The 20,994-nt window shown below is 37.8% G+C and overlaps 1 protein-coding gene across 1 annotated transcript in view; it reads right to left on the bottom strand.

Annotated features, from left to right (window-relative positions):
* Nucleotides 1-1,849: 1,849 nt before the first annotated feature.
* The window catches only part of LOC306883626 (protocadherin Fat 1-like), a gene marked incomplete at both ends in the record, with an annotated part of 33,099 nt that continues 13,954 nt past the window's right edge, over nucleotides 1,850-20,994 (bottom strand). Inside the window, 16 exons of the mRNA XM_079438987.1 lie at nucleotides 1,850-2,471; nucleotides 2,551-2,661; nucleotides 2,748-2,901; nucleotides 3,639-4,101; nucleotides 4,465-4,577; nucleotides 5,625-5,756; nucleotides 6,740-7,541; nucleotides 8,870-9,058; nucleotides 9,202-9,345; nucleotides 9,476-9,613; nucleotides 10,906-11,120; nucleotides 11,211-11,600; nucleotides 13,907-14,140; nucleotides 14,974-15,127; nucleotides 15,280-15,476; nucleotides 16,905-20,963. Of these exons, the coding sequence (XP_079295113.1) occupies nucleotides 1,850-2,471; nucleotides 2,551-2,661; nucleotides 2,748-2,901; nucleotides 3,639-4,101; nucleotides 4,465-4,577; nucleotides 5,625-5,756; nucleotides 6,740-7,541; nucleotides 8,870-9,058; nucleotides 9,202-9,345; nucleotides 9,476-9,613; nucleotides 10,906-11,120; nucleotides 11,211-11,600; nucleotides 13,907-14,140; nucleotides 14,974-15,127; nucleotides 15,280-15,476; nucleotides 16,905-20,963 (8,117 nt within the window). The remainder of the gene's footprint in view (nucleotides 2,472-2,550; nucleotides 2,662-2,747; nucleotides 2,902-3,638; nucleotides 4,102-4,464; nucleotides 4,578-5,624; nucleotides 5,757-6,739; nucleotides 7,542-8,869; nucleotides 9,059-9,201; nucleotides 9,346-9,475; nucleotides 9,614-10,905; nucleotides 11,121-11,210; nucleotides 11,601-13,906; nucleotides 14,141-14,973; nucleotides 15,128-15,279; nucleotides 15,477-16,904; nucleotides 20,964-20,994) is intronic.

Raw genomic sequence — 20,994 nt, 5'->3', positions numbered from 1 at the left:
CTCAGTCGTGGTATTGAAGGTGGAGAGTGTTGGTTATTCACTCCCCCACCTACAATCCCTGCCGGACCTGAGACTCGAACCTACAACCTTCAGATTACAAGTCCAACTCTCTATCCATTAGGCCACGACTGCCCCCCTTTTAGGATTATTTGATGAATAGAAGGTTCAAAAGAACAGCATTTATTTTAAACAGATTTTTTTTTTTTAATTATGAAAATATTATATAATATTTTTTGTCACTTTAGATAAATTGAATGGATTCTTTGCTGAATAAAAAAGTAAAAAAAATAAAAATAAAATACTGACTCCAAACTTTTGAATGGTAGTGTATATTGTCACATGATCCACATTCTCACAGCCACAAGCAGCTCCACAACACACACATTTCAGTAAAGCTCACATGTATCTTCAGACTACAGCATGCTTTGATAGTTCTGAGGCTCATTAATCTTAGACGTGTGAAAGATCTGAGCACACTGGTTTGAAATAGCTTGTTATAACTCCTCCGAGTTAAAGAAGATTAAACATCAAAGTGCCCCTGAGATCGATGCCAGAGTGCATCTTGTTATAGCCGATTCACAAGAACCTATCCAATTCACACAGCTGTCCAGTGTAACCCAGCTTGCTAAAGCAATGGAGCATGCAAGAAGGGTCTAATAAATAACAACAAAACACAGGGGAAAAAAACATTGTGATTCTCAAGGTACCAAAGCTCATGAGAATCATCTGTTGGCAAGTCATGGAAAAAGAAAAGGGCATTTTATCAAAATATGAATTTAAAATAGAAAAAATTAATCTCTTAATTTCCATGCAATTAGTTTGGTCAGTGCTGAACGCTGAGTATATAAACAATCAGCTGCATGCTGCCATGCAGGAAATGAGTTAGAGTAACAGACTGATGAGAAAAGTTTAACACCTAACATGACATAAGATGTATCTTTGTATACCTGTTTCTCACCATGTCAATCTGTTTTGACAGGGTGTTTCACTTTGGAGGCTTGTAAAAGTAAAATACAAAGAAATCAGTCATTAAATCAGATCTGACGCTTTTTAAACATGAAACAAAAAGACCAAAACGCTGTATTATTAATGCTAGGCCAGTAGTTGGCGATGTCTGCGCTATTTTTCTCCAGAAGTCATGATCCATTAAAATGGCTTTGTACTCTACTGTACTCTTTGTACTAAAGTTTTGGCTCTCTCATAACTCTCTTACACAAGTGCCATCCTGTTATTGTCGCAGCCTCCACTATTTTGTTGTTGTTCCGGCTCTTTAGTTCCATTTTCAACTGTGAAACAATGGCCCAGGCCAGTGTTGCCACCTTGTGGAACAACTGATTATTGCACAACCAAGCCAATGCGCATGTGCGAACTGCGTGTACAAAGTATGTGTGGTTACAAAAATTGGATGGTGCACATACAGTGTGCGCGTACTTTTCTGGTTAAGAAATTTGTGCCACGCGCACTGTAAGTGGACCCTCACATTCATGCAAAAACTCTTTGGCCTTAATTTGTGTTTTTGTAGTTTACACATAGATGATAATGGCATTGTTTTAAAAAACTTGCACTTTGAAACCCATTTTCAAAAGTTTTCATTTTCATGACCCAAAGTGCTGAACGGCCAAAACGCATAAGTTTTTAGTTAAAAATTGTGTCATGTAAATGCCCCCTTAGACCAACCACTGAAAAATGTACTATTTATTAATTAATTTGAAGCTAAATAGAACTCTATTGTTGTTTAAAAATGCACTTAGTAACTAGTTTTACACACAAAAAAATAAACAATACTCTTAATAAATAATAAATAAAAAAGCAGATACTGAGGGCACCTTTAAAAGCCCCATCTGAGGGTTCAGATTGCACTAACCATCATACTCCTCATCCCAGTCCATTTGCTGTATGGAATCATTTTCCGAGTGTGAATGGATGCCTTGCGATGTGGTAGGTTAAGGTTAGGGGCTACACTGCACCCAGCCACAGTCTTCCTAAAACCAAAGAGTGAATCTGGAGTGAAACTGCTGAACTCAGGCACGGAGCCTCGGTTATTTCGGCATTCTCCAGGAATGCTGGGCGCGTAGGAGATGGGTCGCACTGGGACCTGCGGCGGGGTGTCTGTGCACGATTCTTTTTGGGCTTGGTTGTATACGCTGGACCTCTGAATGTAAGAGTCAACATCTTTGTACTTATCAAGCACTTTATCGCTCTTGTCAGGTTTGCAGGTTCCTTTCCAGATTATTAAGAAAAACAATGTCAAAACAAAGATGGCCAACAAGAAGGCCAGCATTGCGACCAGTTCTCCAATCCAAGGGTTCCAGGACAAAGATGCAAGTTGGTTCCTCATTTCTGTGTCCATTTCACACAGTCTTCCGCTGAATCCCAGCAAACAGGAACAGTTAAAGGATCCGTATGTGTTGACACAACGGCCGTCATTGAAGCAAGGCCTGTCCACACACTCGTCGACATCGATCATGCACCTGAAAAACAAAAATGCTCTGTCAGACATACTTGGACAAGTACAATGATATGTTCATAAGGATGATAAAAACAAAAGACCTTTCTCCTTTGAATCCTGGCTCACACTCACAGATGGGTCCATCAAGACCGTCTATACACTGTCCACCATTCTGGCATGGATTCTCCTTGCAGTATGGACCTATCTGGCACCTGCAATCACACAAAGAGTTTAGGCCATACATTAATTATGTCAGATATTATAATCAAAAATTCACTGTACACTGAAAGTGCAGTACCTTTGACCTGAATACCGGCCCCTGCATTTACAGTAGTACTCCATGTTATTCTGGATGCAGGTTCCTCCATACAGGCAGGGGTTGGAGTCACAAGGACCGATCTTGACCTCACAGTGAGTTCCAGAGAATAAAGTGCTGCATTTACAGACATAACCTGTGGAAATATCTGTGACTCAGCAACATAATAAACCAGTTAATATAGGGGTTAGATAAAGATAAATCTAGTACAATGGAGTCTAATATTATATCTCTAATAGGCCATTTAAAAAAGAATGGTGTAAAATTATATCTCTCTAAAGTTTTATGGAAGCCCATTTCCTCCTTAGATAAATAATATGCAACTTTGAGATAAAGTTAAAAATAATATACAGTCACATTTTGATAATTAAAGTCACAATTGTGACTTAATTTCTCAAAATGACGACTATACTACACATTATGTTTGGGGTTGGTTAGATTTTTAAGAGACCTTTTTTGAAATTTTGTAAAATATATAAAACATAAGATTTTATGAGACTTAAAAAAAAGAAAGAATCATGTAAAAGTAGAATATAAAATTGGACACATACATTTCTACATGAAATAAAGTCGCAATTGTGATATATAAAATTGCAATTACCTTATTTGTACCCTAAGGCAGGAATGGGCTCCCACAGTTTCTATTTTTTATTTTTTCAAAAAAAGTTTTTTTTTCCCCCAAAAAAAATTCACAGACAGAAAAATCAACAGAAAGAGATTAACAGAAAGAAAATCATAGACTATTGCAGTCTAACAGTAATAATAAAATTTATATGAATAATAGATATGAAAAATATGATCTTAATTTATATTAATACAGATGCTGTTAATATGATATTGTCATGAATCTACAGTATGCAGGGTTCAGTCTACCTCCACTCTGCCTCATTAAGCAGCTCCCTCCGTTGAAGCAGGGATTACTGGAGCAGTCTGGAGATGGGAAGAAGACACAGCCAGCAGACACTCCCACCATGTCCTCAATGGCAACCCCTAATGGACCATTTGAGTCCAAGGAGAGTCTCTGTCCATTAAACAGCACAGAGTCCATGCAGCCCTGTAGGCTGTCTGATACAGGCAGACTGCGCCTGAGTCTGGAACCGAAGCGTTGAGTACGTCCACCCAGGACCACCTGGTCGCCCAGGTTGAGGCAGTGGAGGGGACCGGGCGCGATGCCTGACGCAGAATGGAGCTGATCCAGAACAAGCCTGGCATAGTTATCCTTCACCTCAAGTTCTGCCATGTGCCATTGTCCATCATTCACCAGGACACTGTGCACAGAAACTGTAGCGAGACCCCAGCCGCAGTCAAACTGGAACTGCAGTCGACCTCCCACTATCTGAGGAATACATGCAGTCAATATTAAGACATATCATGGTAAAATTCAGATGAAGTGGAAAAATTATTTTGTTATCATTTAAAATATACTGCAGAAAAATAAGCTTAAACCAGCTTTTTGGTTTAGTTTCTTTTTCTCCTAGCCTGCCATAAAACCACTCTAAATCCAACATTAAATACCACCTTTTACTGGTTTAAGCTGTTTTCAGACTTATCTAGGGGCATCTGGTTTTATTAGGGTTCATGCACACTGTCCTGTACTACAGTATACTTTTTTCAAATCAAACACTATGAAAATAAGATATGATTTAATATTATTTTATACCTCTAAAATGCTGTGGCCTCTTCCCCTGGCAAGCATTACTGTTCCTTCTCTTGAGAGAGTTTTTAACTTGAGCTTGAGCCTCAATTCTCTCATGCTTTCTCTCAGGCGATATTTAATGTAGCTGCTCTCACTAAATGTCATTGAAGATCCTCCTTAGAACAGAAAAAACAGACAAAATACAATTAGTAGTAAATTAATTAAAACATACAGATGACATTTAAGTTGGGATCCTGGTTGCTTATGACTGTTTTACACACCTTTAAACCTGGCTGTAATAATAAATGTCTTACTAAATAATTTTAAGCCATGGAAAATTTTTGAAAATGTCATGCACAGAATTCACATACTAAAATTACTGACTATATATCCACCACAATATCATACTGCCTACATAAGCAAAACATACTACAGCAACAATGGAACTGGACAATGGGTTTTGAAATGTTTTATTGTTTGATTGATTGATTGATTGATTGATTGATTGATTGATTGATTGATTGATTGATTGATTGATTGATTGATTGATTGATTGATTGATTGATTGATTGATTGATTGATAGATAATTTAACGGACAGATTAGAGTATAAGAGACCTGATTCCAGTCACAATTCAGTTTTACTGTATTTTGCCTATAGCTGCATTATAACTACAGTAATCATATCTACAATAAAACTGTTATCAATTGTTAAGGGTTTTAAAAGATGAATGGTATTTTGGCAGAAATGAATGTTACCATTATAATGTCTTTGTAATAGTAAAATACACCTGTTAAACCCAATAGTATCAATTACTCTGACAAAGAAGGTTGAGGAAGATAATTATAACTGTTAAGACATTCTCCTTAAGGATTTAATGGAGGATACCCATTTCTCAGTTGAAGAAACTCACGTCTTTTATCTTGTAGTTGATTTACTGTTAAACGCCTCATAGATCCTGCTCTCTGCATTAATTATAAAAACACCCTTGTGTTAAATTACGCGTGTAAACACTGCTCCACCTAATGATTAAATCTGCAAATAGCTGAAAGTGAAGCCTATATTATTGTACTTAATGAATGTGTTTACAATGCACACACTTTAACACTAAATGCTTGCAAATTATGTTTAATTAAGTGAGCAGGGAACAATTTAATCTGCACCTGTGATGTGTCTTTTAGATGACACTGTCTTCTCTGATAAGGAAATTAATTCACTGTTACCTGAGCATTTGACTTTGGCAGCACCTGTGCATACGCAGCTGTGTTTGTCTTTCTCAAAGCCTGACACACACTCATAGCCCTCAGGACATGGGCTGTTTTCACAGGTGGTTTCATGCTTCAGGCACTTTCCATCTGAAAATAGCAGGAGATGGGGTGGGGGGGTGTAATTTTTTACAAACCAATACACAATAATTATTTTGATAATATTTTTTACTAGTAGTTTTAGTTCTATGATCATTACAACTATTATTAATGATAATAGTACAAATAATATTAAAATTATTGGTTTTGTTAGGAATTATGTATATTGTTTTTTAATCAAACACCATGAAAACAAACCATAATCTAATATTCTTTTATACCTCTATAACTATAGAATTAGTATATTAGTATTATTGTTATCAAGAAATATTAGTATTAATGTTAATACAACACATAATAGTAATACTAATAATACTAAAATAAATATAATACTAAAATTAAATTAAGAAAAATAAATTATTATTATTATTGGGTTACGCTTTATTTTAAAGTGTCCTTGTTACAGTGTAATTATTAATTTAAGTACTGAGTAATTTTAATTAACTACATGTACTTACTATATGGTTAGGTTTAGGATTAGGGTTTGGCTTAGGGTTACTTGCATGTAATTATGCATAATTAATTGCTATTATAACAGTGTAACATGTAACCAGGGCACCTTCAAATAAAGTGTTACCAATTATTATTATTATTATTATTAATGATAATAGTAGTACAATTAATACTATTTTTAATTCACCAATTAATTGCACCAAAATAAATGTTTGTGTTTACATAATATACTGTATGTGTGTATTGTGCATAATAATGTGTGTATATAATTGCACACACATACATGTTAATAATTCTTAAATATATACATTCATGTGTGTATTTATATATACATAAAAATATACACAGTACACACACATATATTAAGTAAATACATACTTATTTTGGCGCAGTTAATTTGACAGCCCTAGTAAAAATAAAATAAAACTGTGGGGAAAAAACACTTGTTTTTTAAAACATTACAATTCAAAAATAACAACTTTCCAGATTGTAAACCAGTTTATGGCTGTAACATTGCATACCTGTGCACAGGCATTTGGCTGTCATGTGGTGTCTTGGTGTAACATAGCTCACTCGGGCAGTGCTGTACGTGGCCATACTGGTCTGGTTAAGCAGGACCACTCGTCTGCACATGCTACCAGGACACTCAGAGCTTGAGCACTGACTATTCAGAACCCGCACTACATGTAGTCCTGTCATCTCTTTGATGGTTGCTCTGGAAGAGCTGAGCTTCTGAGAGAAGGCTTCCAGCGAGCTGCCACCTCGTCCTGGTTTCTCAAAGCAGAGAAGAACATCCAGGCCGTCGCCAGTTTCTGCAGACTGTAGACTGACCATCTGCAGGGCGCCCCTGCGGACTCCGGCGACACTGCGCACTGCTTTTTGGAAGTTTTTCCAGTGGTCCTGGATAAAATCTTCTGCAGCAATGCCAGCAAAGCGCACAGAAACAGAACTGTCCAGCATCTGCTCTGTGACCTGCAGCACGTTCACTCTGACACTGGCTAAGGCTGAGAAACAGCCGTCACTGACTGAGATATTAAGCTGGTAATGACCCACGTCCAAGCCTCCGCAGGCCAACAATCTACCATCCGTGCCAACGATGGAGAACAAGCTGTGTGACTGTGGCTCCAGACTGAATGTAAGCGTGTCATATTCATCTTGATCTGTGGCGTGGACTTTTCCCAGCTTGCCTCCTAAATACTCATCTTCCAAGATCATGATGAAAACATCCAGAGAAAGCACAGACGGAGGATACACACTCGTCTGTACTACAAGCACACTGACAGATGTGACTGATTTCAGTGGGGGCCTTCCATTGTCACACACCTGAAATTAGATACAGAAGATTAAATTTTTTTATTTTAAACTATGGTAAACTAAGGCTCACAATAATTTTCATAAATAACCCTAACAAACATATATAATATGTGACAGAATATTTGTTAAAGTACATACAATTAATTCATATTTAAACATTAAACAATTAAAATTTTAAGCAATTCATATTTTTAAATGAAAAGGTAAAAAATGTTATATAATATAATATATCAGTGTCCCATGATTCTTCGGAAATCATTTTAATATGCAGATTTGGTGCTCAAAAAGCATTTATTTATTATAGTTTAAAAAAGGTAGGTAGGTAGGTTTGCACATTAGTGCAAAATTAAAATGTGAAATCATAATATTATACATGAAATATAAAATCAGGCTATAAGTTATAAAAAATAATGTGTCTAACCTAATTTTGCCAGTATTACAAGACATATTTGGTGCTCAAAAAGCATTTCTTTATTATAGTTTAAAAAAGGTGGGCTGCTTAATATTTTTGTGGAAACCATGATACATTTCTTCAGGATTTTTTTATTTTATTTATTTTGATGAATTAAAAAAAACAGCATTTATTTTAAATAGAAATATTTTGTAAAATTACTTATATGTCTTTACTGCCATGTTTGTTGTTAATGCATGCATCCTAGCTGAGTTACAAATATTATTATTATTTTATTTATTTTTAATTGGGTATTAAATGTTACTGTAAAACATAAAAAATTGACATAATAATATTATATATGAAATATAAAATTGGTTGTTAAAAATTCATAAAAAAGATTATGTGTCTATCCAAAATGATGGCAGTATTGTATGTCTATAGGACTGAACTTTGTGGCTAGGAAGGCAGTATAGGTGTTTTTACTTGCCTGCTATGACACTTGTTCAACACAAGAGGGAACTTTTAACACATGACTCTTTACAAATATCTGCATCTCATAACACAATGAAATCTTTCACTAATGGGTGGAATCAAAGACTTATGCCTGTTTTTTTTTTTTGTTTTTTTTAGATTTACATAAATTTGTGCTGTTTTCAGCCAACAAATCAGGCCATCATCCTCTAATCATGCATGTCTAAGCCATGGAACCTTGTCATGATGAACCCAAAGTGTCTGCAGATCCTGATGAACTACCTTGTATTTTTTATGATTTCAGACACAGTCACAGACACAGTTCAGAAGTCACTCTTGCACTCTATCAGTGAGGGTCCCCTGGCTATTTATTCAGGACCAACCGTGGTCCATAAAGTCCAGTTTGAGAAACACTGCTGTGAGACTGAAGGCCTCCTACACAACAAACAAATGAAAAAAGCTCCCTTCTCACCTGCACTTCAAGTATATGTTGACCCTTTCTCAGTGGTCCAGCAGTCTTTACCACACCCTGCTGGTCTATGCTGAAGGGGCTTGTCTCTTCACCCTTCAAAATACTAAAGGAGAAAGGAGGCCCATTTTGGGGAGAGTCGTTGTCTGTCACATTGAGCTGTAACACAGCGGCCCCTGAAGGCATATTCTCCTACAGAAGAGAGAAAGATATCCAGAATCACTCCAAAAGAACTGAAATTACAACATCACCTCTCATTGAGAACTCAGGCATGGAGTAAGGAAAGAGAGTGTAGGATTTAATTTGCTCTACTCTATGGGAGAGTGTGGTCTTGCCTGGATGATGAGACTGTAGTTAGCCTGAGAGAAGACAGGGGGATTATCATTCACATCAGACACGGTCATGTTGATTGCAGCGCTGTCGGATTTGGGGGGATTTCCACTGTCGGAAGCCAGAACGGTCAGCATGTAACTCGCTACCTAATTTAACCGAAATGAAAAAGGCAGAAAAGATGAAGTAATCCTTGGCTTTTCCGAGGAATTAGGAACACTGTTGTCAAGGCCTGTGAAGCTGTAATGGAGGAGGAAGATGTTATTCAAAAAGCATTACCTTTTCCCTGTCCAACTGATGGGCCAGCCGCAGTTCACCACTGACTGCATCCATGATGAATGGACACGTTTGGTTGTTGTTCTCGATGGAATAGCGAATTTGGTTGTTTAAAGGCCCATCAAAATCATTCGCAAGTATCTAAGGACAGGGATCATTACACTTGATGAAAATCTGTTTATCTCACATAAACCATATGCCACACATTTATATATTGGTGTAGCAACACAATCAAAACACAATTTCATCATTTTAACTAGATTAATGTGGTGCCTGCTCACCCAGAACACTTTGGCATAATGCCAGGGTGTTGTTTTCTGTGTTATTTAGCATATTGAGGTCCCTAGGTACAGGCCTGTTTATTTTTTCCAAGTTATGTATAATAAATAAATAAATATTAACTCTAAGTTGGTGTTTGAAGGATATCGCACAGTGGTCTAATAGCACTTGTCAATGCCAAGATTTTTAAGATGACCAATCAAGTCAAAGTAGGCGGGTTTTACTGTAAAAAATGTTGCTGAAGCTATCTGATCTTTGATGCTCATACAAATTCATAATATAAAACACATTTCACTTATGTTTATGTACTGTTGGAGACATATTTATATAAATCCAAACTGATTAAATAAAGGAAGTATAATTTCACTAAATTATTTTTGATATACATCCCTTTTGTATTTCCAGTTTGTAGTGTGAATCATTTATTCAAATATTTCATCTGATTCTCATGTTTAAGAATCTATTTTCTGAACAATTTATGTTACTACCCACTGACATAGTTTTTAATGCTTGTTTTATATATATATATATATAAAACCTCAAACCTGTGTATGGCCCTGGGTGTCCTTAGTGGTTTTTGGCATTTTACTATGTGGTTGTTGGAGTGTTCTGGGCTCTTAAGTAAGTTGTTATGTGGTTGCTAGGTTGTTCTTGGAGAACTGGTTGGTAGGTTGTTCAGGATCATTTGTCATGATGGTGTTATATGGTTAATAAGGTGTTCTGAATGTTCTAGCATGTTGCTATGGGGTTGCTAGGGTCTCTGCTGAAAAAAAAAAAAAACTGGAAAAAAACAACCTAAGATGGTGTGTTAGTTGTAACGGCTCATTACTGGATTAGAGGCTAATTTTAGAGGGGTTCTGACCACTTCTCCAGCTGGTCAAGCTGGGAGACCAGCTAAAAACAGCTACTTCCAGCTTAAACCAGCTTAGACCAGCAGGGGTGTTCTGTTTGTTTGGGTTTTTTATCTGTGAAAATACTATGCTGTGACAAATAAGTGATTGTAAAATTGTTGAATATGAAAACAGAGCATATTGTGAAGTGTAGAGAGAACCTGAAACATAACTGCCATAAATACTGCAAAACATAACTGCCTACACTATGGACCACTTCAAAGATATGGTGTAATTTAATGCAAACACATACAAAACACTTACCGTCAGCACTATGCTCTCGAGTTTGGTGTCCTCACTGACTACAGCCGAGTAGATCTTCTGGCTGAACACAGGGCTGTTGTCATTGATGTCAAGGAGGTGAATAGTAACGGTAGCTGTGTCACTGAGCGACTCTTTCCCTCTGGCGGTAGCCTTCACTGACAGGTAGTGCTGAGGAGAAGCCTCATAGTCCAGCGGCTCCGTCACAAAGATGTCACCTGCAAACACAAACATTCACTAAATCCCCAAAGCCACAGTAGAGTCCTCTTTGAGTCACATTGTCAGAGGGGAAACTGTGTGTGTGTCACCTGTCTGTGAATCAATTCGGAAAGCTCCTTGCTCAGTGCCGCTGGTGATAGAGTATGTTGTCTGGGAAGTCATTTCCCGGTCCCTGCTTGCAGCAAAGATATTAAGAAGCTTTGTCCCTATCGTAACATCCTCAGGAACTGTGGAAACATATTCCCTGTGCTCAAACGCCAGTGGATGGTCATTAGTGTCCAGCACTGTCACCACCACAGAGCTGAGAGAGGACAGTCTATGAGGAGAGCCATGGTCTGTCGCTCGTACCCTCAACACATGTGTGGCCTTCATCTGTCTGTCCAGGGACCTTTCTAAACTGATAATTCCTGAGCTCTCCTCGATTGAAAACAGACCTCCGGCAGAGTCCTCAAACGAGTAACGTATTTTACCGTTCATCCCTGGAGATAAAGAAACAAGAAAGAATATTAGGAAAGGTCAGTTCTGGAGGTCTGCATTAGATTTCCGACGGCCCGTATTAGATTTGTGGCAGCATGAGACTTGGTCTCTGATGTTTAGGATGGGAACAGGTGGATGTTGGTGGAAGCAGCCTGCTTTAGTGTTTTTTTTTTTAGTTTTCAGTTCCCTGTAGTGTTTTGCAGTGTTCATATTTCTGTGAATCATTGAAGAAGTCAATTTAGTCTATTGAGTGTTCACAGAAGCCGTCTTTCCATTCTTTCATTGAAAGCCCTTTTTTATAGCAAAAATGGAGTTACATTTTTTGGTAACACTTTAGAATACTGATCCTTTGTTAATGAATAACTACACAGGAACAAGTTACTAATGCACTATTAACATTGTAGTAACTGCTATTACCTAACAAGAAACTATGATTATTGATTTAGTAAGTAATAGCGCTCAGTTGAAACTGGTAGTTCACGATTAGCTAATCAATAACTACTATTTTTTTTATATATCCTGGATAACTACTAAGAACTACTGTATACAGGTTCATAATTGATGTGAATTATGCATAATGTATAATTAATTCTAAAATGAAGATCATGGTAACCCACAAGTTATGACTCCAGAATGATCAAATTCTTTTAAAGGAACTACTAACTACTTGGATCAGTATTCTAAAGTGAAAAGCATCATAACTCCCTAATATTGACTGACGTCATTTTAAGCTCTTGAGATATATGTAAGGTTTTGGATAGTAATGACTCAAGTGTTACTACATCCTTCTGAAGAAACTACTATTTGGATCAGTATTCTAAAGTGGAGATCACAGTAACCCACTAGTAATGATTTAAGTGTTACCAAATCTATCAAAATGAATTACAAACCAAAACCTTACAAAAACCTTAAAAGTTTACAATGACTTCAGTAATTACTAGGGAGTTATCACGATCTTCACTTTAGAATACTGATCCAAAAAATTAGTAATTCCTTTAGAATGATATAATAACACATGTATAATTACTATCCAATGCTTTACAACACTTTCAAAAACGTACAATGATTTCAGTTACTAGTAGTTACTAGAGTGCTAATATAGCGTTACTCATGTGTTCTTGTGTAGTTATTCATTAATGATGGAACAGTATTCTAAAGTGTTACCCATTTTTTTGTTAGTGAACAATATACCATTTATCGATGGTTGTTTAAATAGCTTAATATCCCGATTATCTTGTGGTGTGTACCCAGCATTAGGCTACAGGCAGGTGAAGTTTTTTCCAGGGTTGGAGCTAAACTCTGCAGTACATCGGCACTCCAGGACCGACGTTGCCTACCCCTGCTCTAGTCTGTTTCATGTCATAGTGTCAGGATGGCATAAATATGATCTGATTGCTTCTTGTTGGGTTAATTGCAGTTTATACACAAATACGTACTTGTTCATATGCTCATTAGTGCAATGAGAGCAGACCTTGCTGTTGGTGTCGCCCGGTCGTCCAGCCTAATTGCCTCTGACTAATTAACGCCTATGAAAATCCTACGATGACAGCTGAGTGAATTGGAATTAATCACTTCACAATCTCCCCTTCAATCAGCAAATGCTCACTAACACATCTTGTTGATGGTAATTTCTGAAAGAACCACTAATTAAAAGACATCCATCCGGGTAGTTGTTTACTTTAGTCATTAGTGCCACAATAGTGTTTGCAAGACAGACAGGCCTTCAAGTGATCAAGCTTTAAAGAGTAATGATGCAGAAGAGAATGGAAAGCATGCACGTAACTTCATCTGAACAAAGAAGACGGTCATCTCGCCATCTTCTAGTGTTGAGACTGAAGCCCAGATGGACAAAAATAATTGAAATGTTACAAACTTGAAGATCAAACAAGCAATAGGCACTTGAGATGTTATAAAAGAGAAAAAAAGTGATCTGAACTTTAATTCCGAGGCAGAAAGTTCAAATTATCTGCAGAAAATTAGAGTGCAGACCACGGCAAGAAAGTAATTGTTACCTTCGCAGGGAGCAAAGACAATTGTGCATGAGGAGCAAAGATTATATTCAATTGTTCCACTGTCAAAGAACGCTACACGCTGAGTGAAGATGAGAGTGATGAAATGCCACACAGAGCAAAAGATGGCACAGACTAATAACTACTGATGCAAAAACTGCTTCAATCAAGATGCAAACTGCTGGAAACAACTACTGTACATCTAACTACAATCTAACAAATTGTTCTTCATGGCTGTATGAGGGAATTTGCACAAACAAGGTCACCAAACAATGATAATGTTGAAAAGTTGTTCATACCAATATCTGCATCGAAGGCTTCTAGTCGTGCCACGTATGTCCCAGGTTGTGTATTATGAAAAATACTAATGTGATGTTGGTCAGATATGAATTTGGGGGCATTGTCATTAATGTCATCGACTGTAATGAACACAGAAGCTTGGCAGAAACGATTGCCTCCGTCCACTGCACGCACAGTTAAGTTGTACACATCTGTCATCTCTCTGTCCAGGGTTACCAGTGTTCTCACTGCCCCTAGAAGACAAATACGAATATACAGTATACACTACTCTTGAAAGGTTTAGGGGTCAGTATGTTTTAAACAAATGAATACCTTTATTCAGTAAGGATTCATTAAACAGAACAAAAGAGACAGTAAATACATTTAAGATTTCTATTTCAAATGAATGCTGTTCTCTTGAACTTTCTATTCATCAAGGGATCCTGAAACAATTTAACAATTTCCACAAAAATATTAAGCAGCAACTATTTTCAACATTAATTATAATAAAAAACATCAAATCAGCTTATTAGAATGATTTTTGAAGGATCATGTGACACTCAAGACTGGCTGTTGAAAATTCAGCTTTGCCATCACAGGAATAAATGACAATAAATTACATATAATACAATTGTCACATTTTTTTATATATATAAATACAGCTTTAGCGAGCACAGATTTAGATGAACAAACTAAAAAAAATTCTTATCAACCCCAAATTTTGAACAATAGTTTTAATTTAAAACATTTATATGTATTAAACATGCTGGCAAGAGGAGGATGGAAACACTCTTTCCTTGTCACTGTCATGTTTGGCTTTTTCACTTTTGGGGGGGTTTTAAGGGACTGATCTATGTAAAGCAGCTTTGGAACAATAGGTATTAGGAAAATTGATTTTCACATTAAACACTGAACGCATTAAAGTCGATACCGATCAGGACCGATAAGCACAAGGTTGCGGGCTTGAACCAGGCAAGGAGTGATCAATGAGCTACTGCCATAATGTCCTTGAATCAGACACTTAACCTCTTGCTTTAGATAAAAATGCAGGCTAAATGGCTATATATTTCCCATTTGCTCATTTTACCTGTTTTGGCATCAATTGTGAATGATTCAGCTCCACTGCCACTCAGCTGGTACGTGATTTCCGCATTTGACTGGATATCTGCATCAGTGGCTGAGACTTGAAGAATTTGTCTTCCAACAAGAGCATCTTCAAGAACAGTTTGTGTATACACATCCTGAGAACAAAAGTGGATTTCAGTTTAAACTGACACTGCAGAAGTCAAAATTCTCTCTGTCTGTGCTTAATGTGTCTAAAATGTATTAATTAAAAGTTCTCTGCACAGTTCAGAATAAAGAGCTCAGGGGTTAATGAATATACACATCATGCCTTCTCACAAACAGGACTGTTGTCATTTGCATCAAGGACAGTGATCTCTACGGTAGCCTTTGTCTCAAAGGTTCCATCAGTGGCTGTGATATTTAAAAGATAGAAATCTCTCTCCTCCCTGTCCAGGGTTTTGCTGACAGCGACCACCCAAACACCATCTGTGTGCTTCACATCAAACAGGCCCTGCGGGTCTCCACCTGAATACATTAAACAAGGAAAAATTCACTTTGGTCTAATCAGAAATATTTAATAAGGAGATTAGCAGTCAAATCATCATGCGTTTAGCATCATTTTAAACAGCTTGGGGATTCATTGTATTTCTAGCTGCATACAAGATACTAATCAGGCGATGTAATGAAACTGATGACAATTACAAGATGCTCCGAATATCTCTAATCAGTGTCTGTATAATACAGAACACTCATATACATATCATAGATTATTCATAGCATCCAAGATTTGAATTTCTGGTGTTAGCTCTGTAATGTCTTTGCTAACTATCCAAAGGTTAATAAACACCTCACAAAATTACCATGTTGAAATGGTAATACCAGTTTCCTTAAAGGGATAGTTCACCTAAAAATAAAACCGTGGTCTGTTTCTCACACAAAGTTATCATATGGCTTTAGACAAAGTGTTTTCAAACTGGTTCCAGGGGCCGCAAAGGGATTTTTGGAGGTCAAGAAGGTAAAAAAGGGGGGAAAAAATGTTACACCATGTATTTTTAGGGTTGTCAAAGATAAAGGGATAGTTCACCTAAAATTGAAAATGCTGTTCATGATGCATAATATTTAACTCACACAATATAAACATCTTAAATGAAACTGTCTTTATATTTAGGCAAGCGTTGCTTTAGATGACCAATGATTTGATGAACAATGCATGGTTTGATTTCTGGGCAGTCTGGACATTCTTCTTTTTATGTTACAGGATCAAACATGTCATTATGGAAGCCTGTTTCCACCACTGAATAAAAAATAAAAAAGGTAGTAGCGACCTTTTTTTATCTCTCAATTCTGACTTTCTTTTTACAGTGCGAGTTTACATCTCAAGATTGCGAGATGTATACTTGCAATTATGAGACAAAAAAAGAGATATAAATTTGCGAATCAAACTTTTTTCTTTTTCAAAGATTATCTTTCGCAATTAAGATTTTTTCTCAAAATTGTGAGATGTAAACTTACAATTGCGAGCTATAAAGTTTATATCTCACAGTTCTGACTTAACTTGCAATTGCGTGTAATAAAGTCAGAATTGCGAGATGTAAACTCTCAATTCTGGGAAAAAAGTCTGAATTGGGAATTTATATCTTGCAATTCTGACTTTATTTCTCAGAATTACGACTTTATTTCTTAGAATTGCAAGTTTATATCTCGCCATTCTGACTTCAATAACTCACAATTGCAAGTTTACATCACGCCATTCTGAGAAAAAAACTCGCAATTGTGAGAAAAAAGTCAGAATTGTGAAATAAAACGTCGCAATTTCCTTTTTTTTCACTTTTTTAGGCAGAAAAAGGCTTCCATGTATCACAGAGCATGAGGGAGAGTAAATGATGACATTTATGATGATCTCTTCAATCTTATGAATCTCACTGGTTTTGCTTAGTAGCATGGAGAATGTACCTTTAATAAAGCAGCTGAACCTCCTGTTGACCTCCTCACGGTCAAAATCAGTATAGCTAAGAATAGTAACAACAGTGCCTGGTGTAGATTCATCTTCTCTCACAGTGCCTTTAAAAACTGCTTCAGTAAATAACGGAGGATTGTCATTTGTGTCCACAACTGTCACTTCTACAACAGTAGTGCCTGTCATCTGTAGCCCCTGGGCTCGGTCTGTGGCCAGCACTGTGATTCGATATCGGTCTGTCTTTTCTCTGTCTATCTCGTTGCGGGTGGTTATCCAACCCAACTCACTGTCCACTGCAAACATCTCCAGAACGTCAGACTGCTCCTGGATTTCATGCAGAGTATAAGTGACCTGACCATTCAGCCAGGAATCCAGATCGTTTGCCTTGACCTGCACTACTGAAGTCCCTTTCGGTAGGTTTTCAACAATATATGACTGGTAGAGGTAGGACTCAAATTGTGGGCTATTATCATTGACATCCTTGAGATGGAAACTCACATCTATAATTGAGACAATTTCCATGCTATATTCAGCATCTCTGACCTGCACTGCAAGCTGATACTGTTTAATAGTTTCATAGTCTAGTCGTTTTGTGAGTGTAAGCTTTCCAGTACTGCTGTCAATAGCAAAGACGTGATCTTTGTTACACTCAGGAGTGTTCCCGCCAACAAGGCTGTAGATCACAGGCCGCTCATTCTCGGTTTGGAAGATATCCATCTCACTTCCGACAGCCAGGTCTTCTGAAAGCTCCAGCCACAGTGACGGCTCTGCAAACTTTGGGATTGATGTTTCAGGGGGGACTATTCTAATTGAAACTGGAATAACAGATTGCCTTGGAGGGCTTCCAGAATCTTTAGCCTTCACAAGTAAGGAATAGAGGCCATTTTCCAGCCCAATTAGACTCTCCTTTGTGACAACTGCACCACTAAGTGGATGAATTTCAAAGTGCCCTATATCAGAGTCAATAGTGTAAATGATATCAGCATTACTTCCGTCATCTTCATCTACTGCAGATGTTTTGATCACTGTTGTACCACTGGGAGCATCTCCTGGCACAGTAACTTTATATTCTGAAAGCCTGAATTTGGGTGAATTGTCATTCACGTCAGAGAGAGTTACAATAACAGTACAAAAGCTTAATCGACCACCGCCATCTTTAGCCATTAAACTGATGCTAATTTTTTTCTCCTCTGGGTTTTCTCTGTCAAAACTCTCTACTGTGTGAATCCGGCCATCATTGTTTATGGTAAATTTATCCCTGGCGATATCATTTACAATGAAGAATGTCAACTGTCCATATATCCCTGGGTCTTTGTCAATGGCTTCAACTTGTCCAACCAACGTACCAACTGGAGAGTTTTCAGCAAGCTCAATAACATACTCATTCTGGGTAAATGATGGGCTGTGGCTGTTCTCGCCTATCAAATAGATGTTTGCCTCAGCTGTACTTCTAAAAACACCATCAGTTACTGACAGAATTAAACTGTAGAACTGCTCAAGAGACTGTTGGCTGAAGTTGGTAATCACAATTTCTCCACTTGACGCATCAATGGCAAAGATATTGTTGTCATTTCCAGACAAAATAGCATACTCAAGCTGACTGGTTGCATGGCTGTCAGCATCATATGCTTTAACACAGGTCACAAGCTGCCCTGGAGAAGAAATATTGCTTATTGTGGCATTATAAAGCTGGTATGCAAAAACAGGCGGGTTGTCATTAATATCTGTTACATATATGATTACTTGGACCTCAGCAGACAGCTGAAATGCTCCACGGTCAAGTGCTTTTACAATAAGTTCATGCTGTGATTGGGTTTCGTGGTCCAATAGTCCTGCAGTCCATATGACTCCACTCTCAACATCTATTCTGAAGTGATCTGAAATGTCTCCATCCTTTTCATACAACTGATAAAACAATATTGCATTGCTTCCTGTGTCAGAGTCCATGGCTACCACTTGTAGCACCGAAGTTCCAATTACAACCGATTCAGAGATACTGATGTTAAACACTGCCATTTCGAATTTGGGTGCATTATCATTGACGTCTTCCAATATGATATCTACAAAAACATCAGAGTTGGCCCCAGTTAAAGAATCTGTCGCCTGGATGCATAACCGATATGCAGGATGAGCCTCATAATCCAATGGATGGATGACTTCAATGAATCCTGAATTGAAATCAATGTAGAACTGATTGAATGGGTTTCCACCACAGATGCTGTAGACCGTAAAAGGTCCTACAGATTGATTGGCTATGACTTGCAGCACAGATGTACGTACTTGCACATTCTCAGGGATTTCAATCTTGTAAAAAGGTCTTTGAAACATTGGTGTAGCTTTGTTTACCACTGAAATAACAACCTCTGCTTTTGAAAACAGTGGTGGTTCACCTCCGTCTTGTGCGGTGATGTTAATGACGAATTTGCCAATGCTTTTGAGCTCAAGAGGTCCCTTAAGAGAGATTTCTCCAGAAGGGCTTACCTGAAAATATTTATCATGCCCTTTCAAATGGTATGTAACCTCTGCGTTTCTGCCAATATCTTTGTCCACAGTGGTCACCTTCCTGAAAACCGAACCCACAGTTTTGTCGATCGGAACAATGACATTATAGGGCTGATCTACAAAGACGGGGGCATTATCATTCACATCTTCAATGTGCACTCTCACAAGCACATGGGCGGTAGCATTTAACTTTGGCTCTTTTGTAACCTCCACAAAGATTTCGAACAAATCCTGCTCCTCACGATCAAATGGGATTCCTGTGGAGCAGAGCACTCCAGATGTGTGTCCTATTTCAAATTTGCTGTTAGGGTTGAGAATAGAATAAAACAAAGGCTCATTGACTCTATTTCCAACTACAGAGAGGATTGCCAGGGTTTTCTTCTCTGCTGAGTTTTCCTGCACATAGGCGGTGAAAATTTCCTGAGTAAACTTCAGATTGTGACCTTTATTTTCTTTAACGCTGACTTTAACAGTTGTAGTGCTAGAAAAGCTTCCATCAGAGACTTGAACTGTCAGTCTGTACCTGCTCTGCAACTCTGTGGCATTTTGCACAAAAATATCACCTGAAGTTGGATCAAGCATGAATTTGTTCCCTATGTTGCCATCTACAAGTTCAAAGCGCAGTTTGGTGTCTGGCAGTGAGTCCTCATCTGTAGCCTTTACTGTTGTCACTTTAACTCCTTTGTAGGTTGGAAGGAGGAGTGTTGTTTCTAATGAATCCTGAGTTAATTTTGGCGCACAATCATTGACGTTAATGACATATATAGTCACATTGGCAGTGTTTCGAGCAAACAAACGTGGCATTCCAGTGTCATGGACCTGAACTTGGAAGACAAACACTTTTCTCTGCTCGTAATCCAGGTTGCTGAGAGTTTGAATAGCTCCAGTCCCAGAATCTATAGAAAAATAGTTATGAGCAAATGGCTCCATAATCTCATAGACAAGCCTGCCGTTTGAGTGCTGATCTGCATCTGTTGCACGAACAACAAGCGGATCATTCTGAGAAGTCAGAACTACACTTCTGACAATGGCTGACTCGCTAATGAAGCCAGTAAATTCAGGTTGAGTGAAAACAGGAGCATTGTCATTTTCATCCTTTAGATGAATATTTACTGTGACACTGCTTGACCTTTCAGCCAAGTCTGACCCTTGCACAATCAGTTTATATGACGAAAGGGTTTCAAAGTCCAGCTTTTTCCTTGTGATGACAGCACCAGAGTTTGGATTGATGTCAAACGCTCTGTTCACATTTCCCTCTTTAATCTGATAGTAGATGGTTGATTGACTGAAGGCTGAAACCAAAGTTGCAAAACTCCCAACAGGGACAGATTCACTGACTTCTGCTGATATTGAACTGAAGGGGAACTTTGGCTCGGCATTATCCGAGATAGTGACCGTGATCTTGGCGGTTGTAACCACACTGAGAGGAGGTTCTCCTTTATCTGATGCTTTAATTACCAATTCATACTGGTCTTTGTATTCACGATCAAGTTCTCTTGCAACTGTTACAATGCCTGAAGACTGATCAATGTTGAAGGAATTTCCATGATTTCCTATACCATCAGAGAGAGGGAAAAGATGCAT

This window comes from Barbus barbus (assembly GCF_936440315.1).
Source record: "Barbus barbus genome assembly, chromosome: 17".
Lineage (NCBI taxonomy): Eukaryota > Metazoa > Chordata > Actinopteri > Cypriniformes > Cyprinidae > Barbus > Barbus barbus.
The sequence above is the reverse complement of the archived record's forward strand: the minus strand, read 5'-3'. Positions and strand labels throughout refer to the sequence as shown.